This window comes from Lepidochelys kempii, chromosome 5 (genome assembly GCF_965140265.1).
Source record: "Lepidochelys kempii isolate rLepKem1 chromosome 5, rLepKem1.hap2, whole genome shotgun sequence".
Lineage (NCBI taxonomy): Eukaryota > Metazoa > Chordata > Testudines > Cheloniidae > Lepidochelys > Lepidochelys kempii.
The window spans coordinates 129,271,394-129,284,413 of NC_133260.1; the positions used below are offsets into that span (position 1 = coordinate 129,271,394).

Sequence of the window (13,020 nt, forward strand, 5' to 3'; positions counted from 1 at the left end):
CTACAAAATTAGGTTGATTTTATAGAAGTCGATTTTTAGAAATTGATTTTATACAGTCAATTGCGTATGCCCATACTAAGCGCATTAAATCAGCAGAGTGCGTCCTCACTACCGTGGCTAGCATCCACTTACGGAGCGGTGCAGTGTGGGTAGCTATCCCACAGTTCCCGCAGTCTCCGCCGCCCACTGGAATTCTGGGTTAAGCTCCCAATGCCTGATGGGGCAAAAATATTGTTGCGGGTGGTTTTGGGTACATTTCATCAGTCGCCCCTTCCTCCGTGAAAGCAATGGCAGACAATCGTTTCGCGCCTTTTTTCCATGCAGACGCCATACCATGGCAAGCATGGAGCCCGCTCAGCTCAGCTCACCATCACCACTGCTGTTGTGTCCTGGGTGCTGCCGTCAGCAGACGGTGCAGTAGGACTGCTAACTGTCATCATCCACCGCTTCCGCTGCCGCTCTACTCTCCTGCTCTTGTAAATGAGCTCAGTCTCAATAGCAAATTTCTCCATGTTGTCATCATCCACTGCTTCCACTGCAACTCTGCTCTCCTGGTGCCACGAATCCACCTCGCAGGTCCTCTCGTCGTGTATAGATATCTATTCTCGTGGCATCCTTCGTCATCCACCGCTTCCGCTGCAACTCTGCTCTCCTGCAGACGCCATACCACGGCAAGCATGGAGCCCGCTCAGCTCACTGCTGCTGTTGTGAGCATTGTAAACACCTCGCGCATTATCCTGGAGTATATGCAGAACGGGGCTAAGAGATGCCAGCACAAGGACGATTTTGATGAGGACATGGACACAGACATTCCTGAAAGCATGGGCTGTGGCAATTGGGACATCATAGCGGCAGTGGGGCTGATTGATACAGTGGAATGCTGATTCTGAGCCAGCAAACAAGCACAGACTGGTGGGACTGCATAGTGTTGCAGGTATGGGATGATTCACAGTGGCTGCGAAACTTTTGCATGCATAAGGCCACTTTCCTGGAACTCTCTGAGTTGCTTTCCCCAACCCTGAAGCCCAGGAATACCAAGATGAGAGCTGCTCTGACAGTTGAGAAGCGAGTGGCGATAGCCCTGTGGAAGCTTGCTACGCCTGACTGCTACCGGTTAGTCGGGAATCAATTTGGAGTGGGAAAATCTACAGTGGAGACTGCTGTAATCCAAGTAGCCAATGCAGTCATTCATGTTCTGTTATCAAGGGCAGTGACTCTGGGAAATGTGTAGGTCATAGTGGATGGCTTTGCTGCAATGGGTTTCCCTAACTGTGGTGGGGCAATAGATGGATATCCCTTTCCCTATCATGGCACTGGACCACCTTGTCAACCAGTAAGTAAACTGCAAGGGGTACTTCTCAATGGTGCTGCAAGCACTGGTGGATCACAAGGGACGTTTCACTGACATCGGGCGTGGGATGTCCAGAAAAGGTGATGCTCGCATCTTTAGGAACTCCGGGCTGTTCGAGCAGCTGCAAGAAGGGACTTACTTCCCAGACCAGAAAATTACCGTTCAGGATGTTGAAATGCCAATAGTTATCCTTGGGGACCGAGCCTACCCCTTGCTCCCATGGTTCATGAAGCCGTACACAGGCAGCCTGGACAGTAGTAAGGAGCAAGTTCAGAATGGAGGTAGAATGTGCCTTTGGACATTTAAAAGCTCGCTGGCGCTGTTTGCTGACTAGGTCAGACCTCAGCGCAACCAACATTCTCATTGTTATTGCTGCTTGCTGTGTGTTCCATAATATCTGTGAGAGTAAGGGGGAGACGTTTATGGTGGGGTGGGATGTTGAGGCAAATTGCTGGGTGTCTGATTTTGAGCAGCCAGACACCAGGGCGATTAGAAGAGCACAGCAAGGTGCGGTGTGCATCAGAGAGGCTTTGAAAACCAGTTTCATGACTGGCCAGGCTACGGTGTGACAGTTGTGTGTTTCTCCTTGCTGCAAACCTGCCCCCTTTGTTGATTTTAATTCCCTGTAAGCCAACCAACCTCCCCCGTTCGAAATAGAGTAACTATTGTTTTGAAACTATGCATTCTTTCTTTATTAATTTTAAAAAAAAGGGAGATAACAAGGTAGCCCAAGTGGGGTGAGGTGGGGGAGGAGGGAAGGACAAGGCCACATTGCTTATTGTAGCCACTCTACAAATCAAAACTGTTTGAATGACAGCCTTCTGTTGCTTGGGCCATTCCCTGGAATGGAGTGGTTGGGTGCCTGGAGCCTCCCCACCATGTTCTTGGGCATCTGGGTGAGGAGGATATGGAACTTGGAGAGGAGGGCAGATGGTTGTACAATGGATGCAGCGGGGGTCTGTGCTCTTGTTGGCTTTCCTGCAGCTGCACCAGATGCTTCATCATGTCCGTTTGCTCCCCCATTAGCCTTAGCATTACCTCCTGCCTCTGCTCTTCGCATTCACTTAATGCTTTCCTAGCCTCTAACACTGAATGCCTCCATGCATTCAGCTATGCCCTTTCAGTGCGGGAGGACTGTATGAGCTCTGAAAATATGTAATCGTGAGTGAGGTTTTTTTCACCTTCTAATCTGCGATAACCTCAGGGACAGAGATGATAGGGGGAGCCTAGAAACATTTGCACCTGGGGGGAGACAAAAAAGGAGAGTAAAATTTAAGATGATACATTTCTGAGAACAGAAGGGAGACTCTTTCACAGTGAATCAAGCAATTCAGAGCAGACAGCACATGTGCTTTAGGTACAAGGTTGCATTTTGCCTTTTACATTGAGCGCCTGCTGGTATGGTGACACATCACGCACGGCTGGGCAACAGAATTCGGTTTCCATGCAGCCATGGTAAGGCAAAGGGTATGTGGAGTTGGCTTCTTACGCATAACATGTGGAAGTGCTTTCAAACTGCAGCACCATCCGTTCCCATAGCAAGCAATGGTTTGGGTTTCACATTTAAAAGGAGGGGCTGCGGTTTTCGGGGGGATGTGCAGCACACACCTCCCACCGCATGGCTATTCTCCGGGATTATTCCTTTTAGCCAAGCGCAAACAGCCCAGCATGAACGGGGTCCTTTTACTGTTCCCTTACAAAAATTCCCCTATTTCTACTAGGTGACCATGAATGATATCGCTCTCCTGAAGCTAACACAGAAAGATATAGACCAGGGGTCTCAAACACGCAGGCCGCATGAGGCCTGTGGAGTTATTTGCTGTGGCCTGCCAAGTTCCCTGTGGCCCCTCCCCGGTGCCCCCCGGAGTTATTTCCTGTGGCCCACTAAGCTCCCCTCACCTGCTGCCCCCACCCCCAGTGCACCGCGTCCCCGCTCCTCTGCATACCTCCAGGCGCTTCCTGCCGCCAAACATCTGTTTGGCGGCGCTTAGGGCTTTCCAGGAGGGAGGGGGAGGAGTGGGGAGCTGCGTGCTCAGGGGAGGAGGTGGAGAAGAGGCGGGGCAGGGACAGGGATTTGGGGAAGGGGTTGGAATAGGGGTAGGGAGGGGGCAGAGTTGGGGTGGGGACTTTGGGGAAGGGGTTGGAATGGGGGAGGGGAAAGGGTGGGACGAGGTGAGGCAGGGGCAGGGCCTCATGGAAGGGGTGGAGTGGGGCGGGGCCAGGGGCAGTGGGGTGGGGGGTGTCAGTGATGTGGCTGTCAGGCCAATGTACTAGTCCTCATGTGGCCCTCATGATGATTTGAGTTTGAGATCCCTGATATAGACCAAATGTTGCTTAAATGCGACCAAAACCCAGGACCATTCACTGCCATGCTTTGTGCTGCAAAGATTCCAGACTACTTTCAGAGTACCTCCAGGAGAACTTCATGGAGATGTCCCTGGAGGATTCCCGCTCCATCCCCAGACATGTGAACAGACTTTTCCAGTAGCTGTACTGGCCGCGAATGCATCCCAATTCTTCAGGGAAAATCAAACATTAAACGCTATTGTTTTTAAACCCTTTACTGTAGTTACAAATGTGCACTCACTAGAGGGTCAGGGGATCCCGCCTTCGGAGAGTATTGGCTCCAGGGTGATGAAAAGGTCCTGTGGGGGCTGCCGGGGAGAACGGATTCACCGCTTGCCTGCTGCGCATTCTCCTCCTCCTCCTCATCCACAAAATCCTCCTCCCTGTTGCATGAGACCTTGCAGGTGTTCACGGACAGTGGTGGGGTAGTGGTAGGGTCCCCTCCTAGAATGCCATGCAGCTGATCATAAAAGCAGCATGTATGGGGCTCTGACCCAGAGCGACTGTTTGCCTCCTTTGTCTTTTGGTAGGCTTGCCTCAGCTCCTTAACTTTCATGCGGCACTGCTGTGTGTCCCTGTTGTAGCCTCTCTCCAACATGCCCTGTGAAATTTTGGCAAGTATATTTGCATTTCTTCTTTTTGATCGGAGTTCTGCCTGCACAGATGCTTCTCCCCATACAGCAATCAGATCCAGTGTCTCCCGTTTGGTCCGTACTGGAGCTCGTTTGCGATTCTGGGGTGACTGCATGGTCACCTGTGCTGCTAAGTTCACCACGCTGACCAAACAGGAAATGAAATTCAAAAGCTCCCAGGGCTTTTCCTGTGTACCTGGCTAGTGCATCGGAGTTCAAAGTGCTGTCCAGAGCCGTCACAATGGAGCACTCTGGGATAGCTCCTGGAGGCCAGTACCGTCGATTTGCGTCCACACTGCTCCAAATTCGACCCAGCAAGGTCGATTTTAGTGCTACTCCCCTTGCCGGGGAGGAGTACAGAAGTCAATTTTAAGAGCCCTTTAAGTCGATGGAATGGGGTTGGTTGTGTGGACGCATTCATTTTAAAATCGACCTAACGCAGGTAAATTCGACCTAATCCCGTAGTGTAGACCAGGCCTCTGTTTGCTGAATTGGGACTAAGATCTTACTTTCTTGGGGACGAAGAAATACTTCAGATTCACAGAGTTTAAGGCCAGAAGGGACTATTAGCTCATCTAGTCTTATCTCCTATATATCACAGGCCATTAATTTTCACCCAGTTACCCCTGTACTGACTGCAATAACTTGTGTTTGACTAGATCATATCTTCCAGAAAGACTTCCTGTCTTGATTTGAAGACCTTGAGAAATGAAGAAACACCATTTCCATTGGTTGGTTGTTCCAATGGTTAAATACCCTGACTGTTAAAAATTTGTGTCTAAATTCTGATCTGAATTTGTCTGGCTTCAGCTTCCAGCTACTGGTTTTCATTATACCTTTTTCCACTAGATTAGAGCCTTTTAATACCTGAAATTTTCTCCCTGTGAAGATACTTATACCCTGTAATTAAGTCAATTTAGTTTTTATGGTAAGCTAAACAGATTGGTCTCTTTAAGGGTATGTCTACAGTGCAATTAAAAACCTATGGCTGGCCCTCACCAGCTGACTCAGGCTCCTGGGGCTCGGGCTAAGGGGCTATTTCATTGCGGTGTAGACATTTGGACTTGGGCTGGACTCCCGCCAATAGGACCCCGCAAGGGGGGAGTGTCCTAGAGCTTGGGCTGCCCCTCAAGCCCGAATGTCTACACCACAATTAAACAACCCTTTAGCGTGAGCCCAAGTCAGCAGGAGTGGGTCAGCTGAGATTGTCTCTCCAGTCCTCAAATAGTTTTTGTGGGTTTTCTGTACCCTCTCAAATATTTCAACTTCTCAGACTAGCAATCCTCTATTCCTTTCACACACAAAACTTCCAGTGATGTCTCTGAATTCTGTGTGGAGGAACACCAATGTATCAGTTCATACTTAGTAAGAGATAAAAGTAAACCACAAAGGAACTAACTTTTCACAAAACAGTGCCTGGGTATTTTTAGTTTGCATCATTGCCTTCCCTCTCTTACTGGTACTTTGCAATAATGAATCTTTTAAAAATACAGTAAAGCAATAAATTAAATGAGTTAATAATTTTCAGAAAGGCTCAATAAAATTCATTGATGTTGGTTTAAAGTCCTTTTATTGCTCTAGATCACATACCCTTTTGAGCAATCACTGCTCTACAAATATTGCCCAAATGTCTGAGCACTGGATTCCTTCAGCACAGGGCACTGAAAGCTTTTTCTCTTCAGCAAATTAGATAGGGCAAGCAGACATTGCCAAACTGATACCAGTGGCCTGTGCACTACTTGCAATTGCTGGCGGTCTCTGAAGAGCTGATTGCTCATATGGCTGTGGCTTCTAACAGAAGGCTTGTTTTCACTGCAGTGTTTCTCTGCACTGAATTGTTGAGTGTGGTGGTACTTTAACATGGACTCATAGAAGATTAGAGTTGGAAGAAACCTCAGGAGGTCATCTAGTCCAACCCGCTGCTCAAAGCAGGACCAACCCCAACTAAGTCATCCCAGCCAGGGCCTTGTCAAGCTGGGTCTTAAAAACCTCTAAGGATGGAGATTCCACCACCTCCCTAGGGAACCCATTCCAGTGCTTCACTGCCCTCCTGCTGAAATAGTTTTTCCTAATAACCAATGTAGACCTCCCCCACTGCAACTTGAGGCCATTGCTCCTTGTTCTGTCTTTTGCCACCACTTAGAACAGCCTAGCTCCATCCTCTTTGGAACCCCGCTTCAGGTAGTTGAAGGCTGCTATCAAATCCCCCCTCACTCTTCTCTTCTACAAACTAAATAAGCTCAGTTCCCTCAGCCTCTCCTCATAAGTCATGTGCCCCAGCCCCCTAATACTTTTCGTTGCCCTCCACTTGACTCTCTCCAATTTGTTCACATTCTTTCTGTAGTGGTAGGCCCAAAACTGGATGCAGTACTCCAGATGTGAAGAATTAGTAGGGGAAGCAAAAGTGGATGGGAACCTGGAAGGCAGTGACCATGAGATGGTCGAGTTCAGGATCCTGACACAAGGAGGAAAGGAAAGCAGCAGAATACAGACCCTGGACTTCAGAAAAGCAGACTTTGACTCCCTCAGGGAACTGATGGACAAGATCCCCTGGGAGAATAACATGAGGGGGAAAGGAGTCCAGGAGAGCTGGCTTTATTTTAAAGAATCCTTATTAAGGTTACAGGGAGAAACCATCCTGATGTGTAGAAAGAATAGTAAATATGGCAGGCGACCAGCTTGGCTTAACAGTGAAATCCTTGCTGATCTTAAACACAAAAAAGAAGCTTACAAGAAGTGGAAGATTGGACAAATGACCAGGGATGAGTATAAAAATATTGCTTGGGCATGCAGGAGTGAAATCAGGAAGGCCAAATCACACCTGAAGTTGCAGCTAGCAAGAGATGTCAAGAGTAACAAGAAGGGTTTCTTCAGGTATGTTGGCAACAAGAAGAAAGTCAAGGAAAGTGTGGGCCCCTTACTGAATGAGGGAGGCAACCTAGTGACAGAGGATGTGGAAAAAGCGAATGTACTCAATACTTTTTTTGCCTCTGTCTTCATGAACAAGGTCAGCTCCCAGACTACAGCACTGGGCAGCACAGCATGGGGAGGACGTGACCAGCCCTCTGTGGAGAAAGAAGTGGTTCGGGACTATTTAGAAAAGCTGGATGAGCACAAGTCCATGGGGCTGGATGCGCTGCATCTGAGAGTGCTAAAGGAGTTGGCGGATGTGATTGCGGAGCCATTGTCCATTATCTTTGAAAACTCATGGGGATTGGGGGAAGTCCCGGACGACTGGAAAAAGGCTAATGTAGTGCCCATCTTTAAAAAAAGGAAGAAGGAGGATCCTGGGAACTACAAGCCAGTCAGCCTCACCTCAGTCCCTGGAAAAATCATAGAGCAGGTCCTCAAGGAATCAATTCTGAAGCACTTAGAGGAGAGGAAAGTGATCAGGAACAGTCAGCATAGATTCACCAAGGGCAAGTCATGCCTGACTAATCTAATTGCCTTCTATGACGAGATAACTGGTTCTGTGGATGAAGGGAAAGCAGTGGACGTGTTGTTCCTTGACTTTAGCAAAGCTTTTGACACTGTCTCCCACAGTATTCATGTCAGCAAGTTAAAGAAGTATGGGCTGGATGAATGCACTATAAGGTGGGTAGAAAGTTGGCTAGATTGTCAGACTCAATGGGTAGTGATCAATGGCTCCATGTCTAGTTGGCAGCCAGTATCAAGAGGAGTGCCCCAAGGGTAAGTCCTGGGGCCGGTTTTGTTCAATATCTTCATAAATGATCTGGAGGATGGTGTGGATTGCACCCTCAGCAAGTTTGCAGATGACACTAAACTGGGAGGAGTGGTAGATACGTTGAAGGGTAGGAATAGGATACAGGGGCCTAGACAAATTGGAGGATTGGGCCAAAAGAAATCTGATGAGGTTCAACAAGGACAAGTGCAGAGTCCTGCACTTAGGACGGAAGAATCCAATGCACCGCTACAGACTAGGGACCGAATGGCTCGGCAGCAATTCTGCAGAAAAGGACCTAGATGTTACAGTGGACAAGAAGCTGGATATGAGTCAACAGTGTGCCCTTGTTGCCAAGAAGGCCAATGGCATTTTGGGATGTATAAGTAGGGGCATAGCCAGCAGATTGAGGGACGTGATCGTTCCCCTCTATTCGACATTGGTGAGGCCTCATCTGGAGTACTGTGTCCCGTTTTGGGCCCCACAGTACAAGAAGGATGTGGAAAAATTGGGAAGAGTCCAGCGGAGGGCAACAAAAATGATTAGGGGACTGGAACACATGACTTATGAGGAGAGGCTGAGGGAACTGGGATTGTTTAGTCTGCAGAAGAGAAGAATGAGGGGGGATTTGATAGCTGCTTTCAACTACCTGAAAGTTGGTTCCAAAGAGGATGGATCTAGACTATTCTCAGTGGTAGCGGATGACAGGACAAGGAGTAATGGTCTCAAGTTGCAGTGGGGGAGATTTAGGTTGGATATTAGGAAAAACTTTTTCACTAGGAGGGTGGTGAAACACTGGAATGCGTTACCTAGGGAGGTGGTGGAATCTCCTTCCTTAGAAGTTTTTAAGGTCAGGCATGAAAAAGCCCTGGCTGGGATGATTTAATTGGGGATTGGTCCTGCTTTGAGCAGGGGGTTGGACTAGATGACCTCCTGAGGTCCCTTCCAACTCTGATATTCTATGATTCTATGATTCTATGTGGCCTCACCAGTGCCAAAGAGAGGGGAATAATCACTTCCCTCGATTTGCTGGAAATGCTTCTACTAATGAAGCCCAATATGCCGTTAGCCTTCTTGGCAACAAGGGCACACTGTTCTCAGTGGTAGCAGATGACAGAACGAGGAGTAGTGGTGTCAAGTTGCAGTGGGGGAGGTTTAGGTTGGATATTAGGAAAAACTTTTTCACTGGGAGGGTGGTGAAGCACTGGAATGCGTTATCTAGGGAGGTGGTGGAATCTCCTTCCTTTGAGGTTTTTAAGATCAGGCTTGACAAAGCCCTGGCCAGGATGATTTAGTTGGGGATTGGTCCTGCTTTGAGCAGGGGGCTGGACTAGATGACCTCTTGAGGTTCCTTCCAACCCTGATATTCTATGATTCTATGATTCATATCTAGCTTCTCGTCCACTGTAATCCCCAGGTCCTTTTCTGCAGAACTGCTGCTTAGTCAGTTGGTCCCCAGCCTGTAGCAGTGCATGGGATTCTTCCATCCTAGGTGCAGGACTCTGCACTTGTCCTTGTTGAACCTCATCAGATTTCTTTTGGCCCAATCCTCCAATTTGTCTGGGTCCCCCTGGACCCTATCCCTACCCTCTTGCGTATCTGCCTCTCCCTCCAGCTTAGTTTCATCTGCAAACTTGCTGAGGGTGCAATCCATTCCATCATCAAGATCATTAATGAAGATGTTGAACAAAACCGGGCCCAGGACCCACCCCTGGGGCACTCCGCTTGATACTGACTGCAAACTAGACATCGAGCTGCTGATCACTAGCCGTTGAGCCCGACAATCTAGCCAGCTTTCTATCCACCTTATAGTCCATTCATCCAGTTCATACTTCTTTAACTTGCTGGCAAGAATACTGTGGAGACCATATCTAAAGCTTTGCTAAAATCAAGCTATATCATGTCCACCGCTTTCCCCGTATCCACAGAGCCGGTTATCTTATCATAGAAGGCAATCAGGTTGGTCAGGCATGACTTGCCCTTGGTGAATCCATGTTACTGTTCCTGATCACCTTCCTCTCCTCCAAGTGCTTCAAAATGGTTTCCTTGAGGACCTGCTCCATGACTTTTCCAGGGACTGAGGTGAGGCTGACTGGTGTGTAGTTCCCTGGTTCTTCCCTTTTTTAAAGATGGGCACTATATTTGCCTTTTTCCAATCGTCTGGGGACCTCCCCCAGTCACCATGAGTTTTCAAAGATAATGGCCAATGGCTCTGCAATCACGTCAGCCAACTCCCTCAGCACCCTCGGATGCATTCCATCCAGCCTTATGGACTTGTGCATGTCCAGTTTTTCTATATAGTCCTTAACCTGTTCTTTCACCACTGAGTGCTGCATACCTGCTCCCCATACTGTGCTTCCCAGTGCAGCAGTCTGGAAACTGACCTTGTCTGTGAAGATTGAGGCAACAAAAGCATTGAATACTTCAGCTTTTTTCACATCATCTGTCACTAGATTGCCTCCCCCATTTAATAAAGGTCCCACACTTTCCCTGACCTTATTGTTGCTAACATACCTGTAGAAACCCTTCTTGTTACCCTTCACATCTCTTGCTAGCTGCAACTCCAATTGTGTTTTGGCCTTCCTGATTACACCCCTGCATGCTTGAGCAATAATTTTATACGCCTCCCTAGTCATCTGTCCAAGTTTCCTCTTCCTATAAGCTTCCTTTTTGTGTTTAAGCTCACCGAAGATGTCTATGTTAAGCCAAGCTGGTCACCTGCCATACTTGCTATTCTTTCTGTACATCGGGATGGTTTGTTCCTGCACCCTCAATAGGCTTCTTTAAAATACAGCCAGCTCTCCTGGACTGCTTTCCTTCTCATATTAGCCTCCCAGGGGATCCTGCCCATCAGTTTCCTGAGGGAGTCAAAGTCTGCTTTTCTGAAGTGCAGGGTCCGTATTCTGCTGCTCTCCTTTCTTCCTTGTGTCAGGATCCTGAACTCGACCATCTCATGGTCACTGCTGCCCAGAATTGGCTTGACCCCAGGTACAAGCAACAGCTTGAGTTAGCACAACTAGTGAGCTGCTAATCCTATCACTCTGTGCAGCTCAAGTGTTGTTCTGCCCTCCCTGAGCTAGGTTAATTTAAGGAGTTAACTGAAGTGTAGATAACCAGAGTTAATTCTGTAATGACGACCTAGCCTGAGACAGAACTGATGGGAGTGAAAAGGTGAAAATTCCTCAGGTCAGCTCTGCAGTGATGTATATGAAACACTTGACAATAGCTAGGCAACTGGTGTGCTGCAATGGTTTAGTATTTTAAGGAGCAGTCAGTTCACTGTTTGTCCTTCCTTGTTTGTGTGTACCACCCCCTGATAGCTCCAACAATAGACCAAGATTTTCAGAGTAATTTTTGGTGACTCCATTTGTAGGTGCTCTACTTGAGACACCTTACAGGCTTGTGTTTCAGAGAGTGAGCACCTGCTGTCTAAAACAGGTCCCTTTAAAGTGTCTCAGGCAGAGCACCCAAAAATTGGGGCATCAAAAGTCACTAGTAATTCCTGAAAATCTTATCTCTAAGCTCTTTGGGGCAGGGACTCACTCTTATTCCATGTGCAAAGCACCTAGCATAATGGGGCCTTCATCCCTGGTTGGGGCCTGCATGTGTTACTGCAATACACGTAATGAAATTAGCCAAAGTACAGTCACCGTTTCAAAGAGGACTGAGCTTCTTCAGTCACCTTAATTATCTTTAATGCTATGCTTTCCAAATAGTATTTGTCTGTATAAACAATTGCTGAAATTGCTATAGGGGTATTGTAGGATTGCAAGTAGGAAGGAAGATGGTGGTCTCGGTCTGCATGGTCAGAATGGGAGGGGAGATGGTCTACCAGACACCTTTTCAGATGTGGCCTAAGCATCAACAAGTTTAAGAACCTCTGAGGCAGGGCACTGCTTTTAGTCCCTGTCAGAGTCATAGGTCCGATGCTCTGGAACTGCTCTGTATGAAGCCAGTCAGGACTCTGGGGGAGCCTCCTCTCTCTGAGCATACTGTCACCAGGGCAAGAAGCTTACACAGCTTCAAACTTCCTGGGTCTGACCTCAGAGCATTCATCATCCCCTTCCACACTGTGCGCTTCCCGCAGTGAGTCCACCCGGGCGGGGCTCCTGGGAAAGCCAGAGGGCTCTGCACCCCAACTCCACAGTCAGCAGTGACTCTCAACCAGCATAAAACGGAAGGTTTATTAGTCGACAGGAACACAGCGTAGAACAGAACTTGTTAGCCCAGAAATCAGTAACTTTCAGCCAAGTCCATGTTGGAGGAATCCCGGGCCAGACACCCAGGACTCCCCGTTCCAGTCCCCCTCAAGCAGACTGCTCAGCTTCCATTGACCTGACCTTAGATACCCCCCGCTGCTCCTTCTCCTGGTCTTTGTTTTGCTTCCCAGGCAAAGTGTCACCTGGTCGCATCCTCCTCCTGGGTCTCAGGTTACAGGGTCTCAGCCACACACCCTTATCCCATCGCCTAGGCATTGGTGCAGCACACAGGGAAACTGAGGCACACACAGTATTCATAAAACTCACATAGGCTCAACAGTAAGGCTCACATACAACATAACAAGGGAAAATCCCCACTTTGTCACAGTCCCATTGTTGAGGGATTGCTGATACTCAGCCAGTTGTCTTTCCCAGTGACCCCAGAATGACCTAGTATATTGTGACCTTTTAATTATCTCATTTCTCACTCTGCCAGTGACTCAAATACAATATTGGTAAGGGGCATCACTTACCATCTGTAGGTTATTAGAAAAAGAATAAAAGTGTTTATAATTTTAAAAGGTTTTTTTCCCCCTCCCAAATACAGAATATTGTTCTATAAAATTCATCATTAAAGCAAAATACAGTGTTTGGACACTATACTGATCAAAGAGAAAAGTCTATTTTCCCCTCATGCTTACATGACAAAAAAATCTGCATGCTGCCTCTTTACAATCTCCAAATGTTTCACTTTATATCATTTGTGCCCATTTTAGAGGAAAGCATCCACTGGAGGGGGGCATGGTCGGT

General features: G+C 47.9%; 1 protein-coding gene across 17 annotated transcripts in view; it reads left to right on the plus strand.

The window, feature by feature from the left end:
- Positions 1 to 13,020, plus strand: part of LOC140911854 (S-adenosylmethionine synthase-like) — a 57,970-nt gene that overhangs the window by 10,538 nt on the left and 34,412 nt on the right. The window contains exon 4 of one of the 17 annotated variants that reach the window (XM_073345839.1): positions 325 to 2,027. The exons of the other annotated variants lie outside the window; for them this stretch is intronic. Coding sequence (XP_073201940.1) covers positions 325 to 884 — 560 coding nt within the window. The 3' untranslated portion in view covers positions 885 to 2,027. Of the gene's footprint in view, positions 1 to 324; positions 2,028 to 13,020 lie in introns of those variants that run through there. 17 annotated transcript variants of the gene reach the window in all.